The sequence below is a fragment of the Saccoglossus kowalevskii genome, chromosome 8, assembly GCF_978046115.1.
Source record: "Saccoglossus kowalevskii chromosome 8, keSacKowa6.1, whole genome shotgun sequence".
NCBI lineage: Eukaryota > Metazoa > Hemichordata > Enteropneusta > Harrimaniidae > Saccoglossus > Saccoglossus kowalevskii.
In genome coordinates, this window is record NC_140648.1 from 29,484,950 (window position 1) to 29,496,036 (window position 11,087).

General features: G+C 39.9%; 2 protein-coding genes across 2 annotated transcripts; both read left to right on the forward strand.

The window, feature by feature from the left end:
- The first annotated feature begins 365 nt into the window (after window positions 1-365).
- On the forward strand, window positions 366-1,946 carry LOC146739519 (uncharacterized). The gene has a single exon (XM_085502836.1). It carries the CDS (start codon window positions 366-368, stop codon window positions 1,944-1,946), a length of 1,581 nt encoding a protein of 526 aa, XP_085358962.1.
- Window positions 1,947-2,795: 849 nt separating this feature from the next.
- LOC100373322 (uncharacterized) lies at window positions 2,796-4,892 on the forward strand. Its single transcript, XM_006817426.2, has one exon. The coding sequence runs from the start codon at window positions 2,796-2,798 to the stop codon at window positions 4,890-4,892; it is 2,097 nt and encodes a 698-aa protein (XP_006817489.2).
- Window positions 4,893-11,087: the final 6,195 nt, after the last annotated feature.

An 11,087-nucleotide genomic window follows, 5' to 3' on the forward strand; every position in this document is an offset into this window, starting at 1 on the left:
CAACAAGTTCCAGAGATAATACCTCTACAACTGAGAACGGTCCTTCGCCAGACTCTACACAGCAAACAACAAGGAAAGTCAACCTCCCAAAGCTGACGTTAACCCCGTTCAGTGGTGACATTCTGACCTGGATGAGTTTTAAAGACGGATTTGACGCTGCCGTCCACAACGATTCAAGTCTGGATGATGTCCAGAAATTTCAGTATTTGAGGGCACATCTGTGTGGCGAAGCAGCGCGAACTATCGACGGACTACCACTCACCATGGAACTATAGTTCCATGCACTCACCAACACCAATTACATACATGCGCTCGACTTACTCACCAAGAGATATGGTCAGCCACAGAAAATAATTAGCGCGTATATGAAGGCTTTATGGAAACTTGAGCTACCCTCCGGAACATTGAATAATCTTGTAACTTTCCACGACAAAATAGAAAGTTACATTCGTGGATTAAATGCCCTCGGGAAATCAGATGACACCTTCGGTGACCTACTAGTCCCAATAATACTAGAGAAACTACCAGCTAACACCCGAAGCCAAATTTCTAGGGACAACAGAAACGTAGACTGGACATTGAAAAGCCTAAGGGAAGCGATTCAACACGAAATCAATGCTACCAGAGCGGGAGAAACTACTTTTGAACTTGACGGCGATCACTACACAGAACCGCCAGCCACTGCCGCATTCGTGACAACAACCCGAGAAAAACCGCCGAAGTCAGCTCACTGTGCATTTTGTAAAAAGAGCGGACACAAGGCAATAGACTGCAGGGTAGTTTCCGACAAGGCAAAACGTTCCGAAATCATCAAAAGAGACAAATTATGCTACAATTGCCTCGGCACACATCGAGTTTCAGATTGTAAATCGAAATTCAGATGCCAAACTTGCAAACGCAAACACCACACTGCGATATGCCAAGGGGAAATTCGCAGACAACCAGCCACATCGGAAGATAATGTACATACCTGTGTTTCATCTGCCACTAGCCGAAATTCTCACGTGATGTTAAAGACGGCTATTGCAGACATTACTGCCAAAGGATACTCAACACCGTTACCTGCCACACTGCTATTTGACGACGGATCACAAAGAACTTCCATAACAGAACGTACAGCCAGATCAATCGGAATAGACTTTGAAAAATGTTTTTCGGAAATAATAAATGTTTCCACACTTGGCGCAAAGTCTACAGGGTTACGATCAATGAAAATTGCAGAAATTACGGTGATTACCTCTAGTGGTTCAACTGTTGATATTCATGCATTGATTGTACCCCAAATCACTACACCTCTTAAAAATTATCTGAAATCTAGCGCCAGTCTTGCCAATTTACCCTATCTACAAGGCTTAAAATTGGCACACGCCATTTCTGGTGACCGGGAATTTGAAGTTTCAGTTCTGGTAGGTGCAGATTTTTATTATTCATTTGTTGGTGATCATGTTGTTCGTGGCCAGGGACCCACAGCAGTGTCTTCCAAATTGGGTTACTTATTATCTGGGCCATTACCACCGCAACATACGAACCCCCTCCCCACCTCTACTGTAATGCATGTCGCTACGCACGTGTCCGGTGAAGATTCTCTACTTCAAAATTTCTGGAATGTTGAGAGCATAGGTGTTAGGGACGATCCCACCCCACAAGAAATTAATTACGATGGTTATACCAAGTCACATTTACGCTTAGAAAAGAATCGTTATGTAGCTAAACTTCCCTGGAGCCAAGATCACGCTCCCCTACCTACAAATGAAAATATTTGTGAGAAAAGAACGCGTGCTATGGTACAACGACTAACACCGGAACTAAGACACGTGTACGATAAGCTTATAAAGGACCAATTAAATCGTGGCTTTATTGAAATTATTCCTAATGATGACAAGAATTCGGGTCATTATCTCCCTCATCATCCCGTGAAAAAAAAACTCCGAAACAACACCAATTAGAATAGTTTACGATTGTAGTTGTAAGATCTCAAACAATCCTAGTTTAAATGATTGTTTAGAAACGGGACCTCCGCTATTAAACGATCTTGCTTCAATTATTCTCCGTTTCTGTACACACAAATTTGGAACCACTGCAGATATCGAGAAAGCATTTTTACATGTAGGTCTTGATGAGAATGATCGAAAATTCACGAAATTCATGTGGATATCTGACCCGGACGATCCAAACAATACATTTCAAATTTATCGAGTTCTTTTTGGCGCAGCGTGCTCGCCATTTTTTCTAAATGCAGCGATTAAGTCCCATTTAGAAAATGACGGATTGGAAATTGCTACAGACCTCAGTAAAAACATTTACGTGGATAACATTCTCAGTGGACGCGATACTGAACAAGATCTCATTGCTTACCATACTGAAGCTACGAATCTCATGATACAAGTGGTTTCAATCTGCGCGAATGGGCTACAAACTCTCGTGAACTTAGAAAAGTTGCCATAAAATCCAACAGTTCTTGTTTAGATTCCAAAGTAAATGTTCTTGGTTTGCGTTGGGATACTAATACTGATTCACTTTGTTACCCAAAAAGAGAATTTGTACAGCCGTCTAAGACTGACCTACTTATCACAAAACGGGAAGTTGTCAGGGCAACCGCCAGTTTGTATGATCCACTCGGTTTTATTGCGCCTGTACATATCAGTGCAAAAATATTTATTCAAAAACTATGGAAAGCTAAACTTGAATGGGACGAACCCTTGACTAGCGAACTCCATGGCGAATGGGTTAAACTATGTCAAGAGTTACAAACCGTTACCCACACTCAGATTCCACGTCGCTATTTTAATTCCACAATGAGTGGCGGGACATTTGAGTTACACGTATTTACTGATGCCAGTGTGAAAGCCTACGGTGCTGTAGTTTATTTACGCAATACAATTTCGCGTGAATCTGCGCTAACAATTTCTAAGAGCAGAGTGACTCCTGTCAAACCATTGACTATCCCACGTACCGAGCTTATGGGTACATTGTTAGGAGCACGTCTCATAAAGTTCGTTTATTCAAGTGTTTTGTGGTGCGATAGTCAGATCGTCCTACATTGGCTGCAAAATAACAAAAAATTACCTTGTTTTGTGCAGAATCGCATTACTGAAATCAAAACAAATGCGATAATCAATGAGTATAGATATTGTCCTACAAATGACAATCCAGCAGATATATTATCTCGCGGAATTACCCCATGCCAACTTTCAAACAATACACTTTGGTGGTATGGGCCTCAGTGGCTTAAATTCGGTGATTGGCCTGTTTGTGAAATCTTTGACAGTCGGGTATTGCATGTCTCGGATGAAAGTACTCCGACAAACACCCACAAAGTTACGGATAAACATACTACTGAAATTATCGGTATTGCTAATGTTATTAACGCGTCCAATTACAGTTCATTAAATAAACTGTTACGTGTAAGCGCATATGTTATGCGATTTATTCATAACATAAAGGCCAAAAAGCAAGACCGACACTTGAGCACTTTAACTGCTCGTGAAATTAACTCTGCCGAAAAAATGTGGATTCACGATGCTCAAATTCACGCATACCCTTCAGAAATTAAAGTACTGAGTATCAAACAGAAATCTACAAGCCCGTTAGCCCACCAACTTCGTTTGTTTCTTGATAGAGAGGGCTTTATTCGTGTTGGCGGCAGGCTTCACAATGCGCCAGTGAATTGTGACACAAAATTTCCAATTCTTCTCCCTAGAGGAAACCATTTCGCAAAACTTGTGGTGACCGCCGCCCATTCAAATATTAAACACTCGGGTTCCCAGGCAACAATCACACATATTCGCCAAAGATTTTGGATTCCACAAATTCGGCCGTTTGTGAGATCGATACTGAGAAATTGTGTTGTCTGCCGGTTAGTGTGTGGAAAACCCTACAGGAAACCGATTCCTGCACCCCTACAAGCATGTAGATTACGTAATGCTCCACCCTTCACCGTTACAGGTGTGGACTTTACCGGAGCCGTGTTTGTCTCGGTAGAGAAGTCAGAGCGGAAAGCCTATATCTGTTTATTCACATGCGCTGTGACTCGGGCTATTCATTTAGAATTGGTTATGGATCTCTCTACCGATACATTTTTACGTGCCTTCAGACGGTTTGCTGCGAGGCGTTCATTACCTAGTAAAATTATTTCGGACAATGGATCAACGTATCTTTCCGCAGCTAAAGAAATACAGAAATTATTCGAGTCAGCGTCAATTCAAAACTACTTTGCAAACCACCGCATGGAGTGGTCCTTCATACCAAAACGTGCCCCTTGGTTTGGAGGATTTTGGGAGAGACTTATTGGTATGACAAAAACATCCCTCAAAAAAGTCCTCGGTCGCGCCTTTGTGTCTGTTGACGAACTGCAAACAGTTCTTACAGAAATCGAAGCCACATTAAATGACCGCCCACTAACTTATCTCTCCTCTGATTCCAATGATTTACTACCATTAACACCTTCACATTTTTTACATGGCCGCCTTATTACGACTATGCCGTATTACAGTGTAGATGAGGAGGAACTAAATGACCCAACATATGACAATTTTGAAAACCTCCAAAAGAGATCTGAACATTTAGCCAAAATTCAAAATCATTTTTGGAAAAGATGGGCTCAAGAGTATCTCAATTCGTTACGCGAACAAGATAGATTATCAGGTAAAGGGGCCCTACAAAATCAAATTCGGGTGGGAGATATAGTTTTGGTGGAAGACACTTCTGTACCACGAATAAAGTGGAAACTGGCCATGATCGAACAACTGAACACCGGAAATGATGGTTTAGTGAGGTCTGCATATATCAGGACAGCCACTGGCAAGACTAGCAGGCCCATTACAAAACTTTATCCATTGGAGGTCAATTATCAATTAGAAACTTTATCTTTATCAACTTTATCAACCTTGTGAAATACTTGGTCATTGAGAACCTTTATTTCAAGTTAGTATTCGTAACATTCGTTTCATGTGTTATCGTAATTTAGGTTGATAACTTCAGTCTTATATTTATTCACGCCATCGTTTAGACGATCCTTTAGACAGATGGTAAGCATTAATAAATACTTAATGAGTTACTGTAGATTGCCACACCTGGAAGAAATTATAACAAAAGGGAAAGGCATTAAAAGCCGGATTGTCAACATTCGATTATGTGTCTAACAATATGTTAGAACCCAGCGTTTATTTACCAAGTATAATTACATTCCAGACGGTGTTGACTTTTAGTATTAGTAGTAGTATTTTATGGATTATTTCTTGTAAACGTCTTATTTGTCATGCTCCATCTGTTAATCCTGCTGTTAATACGATTTACAGGATGTGTTTATAAACAGTCATGTAATCTTTATTCGGTGTTTTTCATCTTTGCTAGGGGGAGGATGTCGGGAACCGTGTGCAAATGTAAGCTCCACCCATCAACACCTCCTACTTATTATGTTAATCATATGTCACTCATTTAAGTTTACTCATTAATATTCATAGTGTTATTGTTATATAAGCATTGTACATTGTACTTGAATTTGAGTGCTTTGTTAGAAAAAAGCGTTGTGATAACCAACTCCACTTCACGCCTTTGTTGGCCATTCTTTTTCTCTCCTCTAACGGACCCTATCTCAAGTGCGTAAGCACACTTCGTATTATATCGCAAAGTAGGCATGTGGCGGGTGCTGCAGCAGGGTAGGATGTGCTTCACAATTGTTTGAAGCTCTTCACGTCACCTCTTTTCAGGAGGTCCATGTACCTCTCCCTGAATTGACTGTCTTATATTCTGTCGTGTCTGTCCCTTTGGCTTACTGAAATTGTGAATTCAGATGGTGTCCGGATTTTTGCTTATTCACATTGAAATTTTTGTTCCATTACCAAATGACCTCCTGATTCAGAACCATGTAGCGCATGCATTACACTCACGGAACTCCATAACCTCAAGATTGTACCATCTCCTGTTTCAAACAATTGACATCAAGTGAGACAATTTCTCAACATGCTTTTGTCAAATTATATTCAAGAACTTTCCGTGCAGGTTGGTGCTCTGTCAACTTATTTTGTTTCTCATGGAGTTTGTTTGTACATACTGGCTCAGATAACAATGAACCCACCTCAACATATTCTTCCTCACTTCAGTTTTATCATATTTGGAGCATCTGTCATGAATTTGTTTTTGCGTATCTGTTGACCGACTTAATTAGTTCATTATTAGCTGAATTGCTGTGTTATGTCTGTCATCGTTTAGGCCTATTTGAAGTTTTGGACGGAACTTGGCTCAGTGTTTTGGAACTAATTACGAGATAACCGTCGCTATTCTGACTACTATTTCTGACAGTTAGTATCCGTAGTTATTAATGTAGTGAACGATTAATCAAAAGATATGTCGTATTCAGTACTTAGTGTGATTGGCTTTATGATTAAAGGTTACGCCCTAGAGTCTTTTTACTGTTTTGTAATTGGTTAGAGTTTTGAAAATGAATAAAGTTATTTTAGTTGGTCTTGGCGAGTACAGCACGACAGACGCAGTCGTGGTCCAGTCCTGGAGAGTCTTGGGCGAGTCTTGAGTCAGCCTGGCGATAGTCTTGGGGATTTTTCCCCAGGGCGCTGTGTCTTATAGAGTGCTCGACTGATCGACTAAGACGAGAGTTGAAACGTATTTCGTTGTGTGTGTCTTATTTGACCGTAAGGCTTAAGTGACTTCCCCGATCCCGTACCTCAAGGGGACGAGATAGAGAGACGAGACGAGATTCCCCCCTGGCAAGTGTGGAGAACCCAGAGAGAAGAACTTCCCCCGTGATACATCCATGAGAATCGTTTACGAAACTTTTCAGCAAAACCAAATTTCCGTTACATTATCCACATCAGAAACAATACCCAGATTGTAAATGAAGTGTGGAGATTCACTTTGGTAACTTCACCTTCATACCTAAAATCACAGAATCTCCATACGCAGGTATAACAAAGTCTTCATCAACTCTGTTCTGTGGTACATGCTGTGTCTAGTCAACTGCTAACCCTAAGTAATCAGTACAAGCTCGTAATTATAATAATCAACTTTATCATACAATGGACCAAGACTGGATCTCAGGTTCTGACTCAATTATATACACAGAAATAACAGCCTGCTTTCCATCCTAGCAATTTGCAAATGACGTTAAAGTTGACGTTAACATACGTTAAGGTAAATGAATCCTAACCGCATTTGTAATCTAATCCGAATCCTATCATATTGAGACATATAGTGCTTCGGCAATTATGTTTGTCATGTTATATCATTCAATCGGTTAATCCATTAATGTTCATTTACCTCAAGTTTGAACATATACAGTCGCGACGATCAGCGCTCTATAATATATCATTTCGGGCGTCACCCTATTATACATTCACAACACAGCACAGTTGGAACTGGGTACTATTAGCCAATTGTTTGGTAAGGAATGTTTGATATATATATAAGCATTATAGGGGCACATCATGATCCAGTCTGGAAGGTATGTAATTTATCAAAACTCGTTATCTTTGTGCATCTTTTTAAACCGATTAATGAATGCCAGTGGTAGTTAATGGCATATTTGATATCAAGAGTATAGATTTGTTGTTAAGCATTAACTAGAAAGGTACTCTTTCTTAGTTCCAAGCAGTACACGTTTATTATGAATTTGCTATCAACAATACCCGTTTACCCGTTGTTCTCGTACGACTCGAGTGGAGAGCATAACGCGCCCCTCACTATTTAAAAATGATATATATGAAAGCAGCAACACCCTGAATTCAAATCATGATTTTCGAAATAAACTTTTTATTCCCGCTATAAATAATCACTTTCGTAAGTGTGGGCAGACCTTTCTCTGTTGATTAACATTAAGCGTAATGATATTGTTAAATTCCATACCTTGTTTCATACATCTATATTTATTCTATTTCCAAAACATCAATTATATAACATACCCTCGAATTCAATACCGTCTTCTCAATTTTTGTTCACATATTTCACTATCAAATAGCCCTGTGTGACAGTTAAATGTGATTTCCAGTCGTCATCCCCATTTCAGTTGTATGGGCGGAACAGGATGTTTCGCTGGTCAAGAGAGGGCGCGCACGTATCCCGGCCACGGTAGCGTTTTACGTAATGGAAATCATTTCATTACGAGAAACTGTTTGCGATATCTGTAATATCGTCGGGTACAACAGGCCAGTGAAAACAAACTTTTACGAATAACTAGATAAAAGTCGGTCATGTATTTTCGTTCGTTCTCAATTTGACTAGGTACTTCGATCTCGGTTATGACCAAGGTCAATCTGCTAGATTTTGTGTGAAAACTAGGTCGACCTCGGTCATATGATCTTAATACTGATCCATCTTAACATACAAAAAAACAGAAATGATCATACCATAATATTTCATTTGAAATAATGAAGATATTATTGACGTTTACCTAGATGCGTGCTAAACGACTAAGACACGTTTGGTGGTATTGACATCGAATGCAATAATTCAATAATTATATTTTTGCGCTTGAGAATGAGATCGATTGGGAATCTATAGTAGCAATCAATATAGCGAGAATGTAAATTTACTGTAAGTGGTTTCGTTATTGTTATTTACATAGCTAAACTAATGGCGAAGTTTACTGAACATTTTAGGGCTCACACCACTAATTAATACTCCGTAGACGACAACGTTAGCGTCTTGGGTGATTGTTTTCCAAAAATAAGGATTACAAAAATCACTATATTGTTTTAATTTGTTGAAATCACATGTATGTAATATAATTCTGGCCAGTAAAACACTTGTTGGCCAGGTCAAACTCCAACAAAATGGTTGTAAACAAAACACACAGATATGTTAGGCTTTCTATCTTCAATATTCTCAGTAACGCAGCCAGTTTGGAAGTGTCCAATCAAGAGTGACCCAGATCCACAAGTCACCGGTACTTGTCAAGAAATAAAGCTACACGCACAAGTCTAACAGCTGACGTAATTGGAGTATGCCCTCATACATCGCATTTCAGACAGCACGCGCTGAAAGAAAATCCATTGGATAACAACAACTTTATAACAACAACAACAACGTCTCACAGAATATCCTGCCGTAGACCCTTCTACTCATCCAATGTGGCGCTGTGGAGGGGAGAGGGGTCAGTGTTGTTTGAATAACTGGGTTCGGACGACGATGTACGCTTTGTTTTGCGTCCCGTCCATTGTTGCCCACAATATTGCCACGCAACTTAATGGACAGCGCGTCGTACTTTATTCCCCGTGATAATGGCTATCGCCAGAGGTCTAAAACTGATTTGTGAAAAAGTCGATCACAAAACCATCATTGTTAACCGATCATTGGAGTTCTAGTTTGCAGTTCCAATGGTACCCATAGCAACACAATTGTTAACATATCCTTGGTGGCGTCTTTATGTGAATAAGTGTGTATTGACCAAAACAAATCAATACACAGTCTTTGATAATATGTTTCTGAAGATAAAATGTCAGATTTCTGTAATCAAACGCTGTCCGAATTCTATGATGATACGCCGCGACCAAATATCGTACATTTTCTTGTAAAATATTGCGATGCTGTTAATAATGGATCAAGACTATGTACACCACGGCTAAGAAGAACGACTTTTTTTTCCAGGAGGGACGTACACATTTTTTGCCAACTTCAAGTTGGCAAACTTATCTGAATCTTCAGAACCACCCAGGTGACAATTCTTTGCATTCTGACTTCAATCATGCTTTTAATTTGACGCTTATCTATTGATGAAATGTGACATTATACCTTTATGATAACATAAGTGAGGAATTAGACTGTCGGCAGTCCTCAGGCCTAATTTGTTAGTATAGTAAATCAGCAAAAGTCGAAGTAGTCGTTAGCAAGTTATGCCACAGGCATTTCAGTGAAGGCCGGAGGCTGAAATGCCTGCGGCATTCCTTGCAAACCTACTATACTAACAAATTCAGTCCGAGGACTGCCAACAGTCTAGTGAGGAATAGTCGTACTGAATCTAACCTACCGATAAATGGTTTTCGTGTTCCGGTTGCTGACTTTATGGAGTTTCGTGTACCATATTCAAAATTGATTGTAGTTTGGTTTTATTCATTTTCTTTCAATTTACATGCCTCTCCAATGAAATACTTTAAAATCTAAGACTAAATGCCCAGAACCGGGGTTTGTTCAACAACGCCCTCTAGCGTTTGTTTTTGTATTTTGTTGAGAATGGCGTTACATACGTCATATGCTGCGGTACTTTACACAACCCAGGATAAAAATCTCAACGCGTATATGAATTTATCATTTAAAATTTATTTGAATTCATCACATAAATCCTAATTACTACTAAATGTGCTTTTGCGAGTGAAACACCATTCACTTAACATTGGCTATCGACATTCATCATGTTTTCCCTTCTCACTTCTGACAAGAGTTACAAGAGCGTGTGGAAAAGGATAATCGGAACCATGCATACAAAGTTTTCTTATCCTCGGGGGCGGAGCCACGTCACAGACGTTCCACGTTGCTAAGACGTGCACCACTGTATCATGCATTTCTACGGGCTCTGTGCGCGCTGCTGTGGAACGCGGGTGGAGCCGGTGAAAACTCGAGAAAACAACACAAACTCAACTTTGAAGTACTCCCGAACAACCAAATTTATATATGTTACACACGTAGGGCTATTCTTGTTGCACTGTTCAGAGGAGTCTCAATAATCATTCCAAAGTACCATTTTCTGCGAGTTTTGGGCCTTTGTTTTCACCGCCGCGGGTTGCCAGGCGGTGAAAATGCCCGGATGTCCGCCCCGAGGATGTTTGCGTTCTATGGTGGCACACGTGACAGACGCAGCCATTAATCTTTTCAACACCAGACATTCTCGCCCAAAGCTGTTTCCACCTTTTTCTTATAATCTTCAATATTTATAGAAAATGAACCCTAATTTTGGAGCAAACAGATAGAATTTGAGTCAATTTTTAGTTTTTACCCCAAAAATTTGGCTTTTTTTGCCCCAATCTTCAGAAGGAAAGTGCAGACTATAACGGGGACTATTTTGTGAATTTGTGTTGAAAAGGTTTAGGTAGCGAGAAGGGAAATTTTCACTTTTTTCTTGATTTTTCAAAAATTGATAAAAC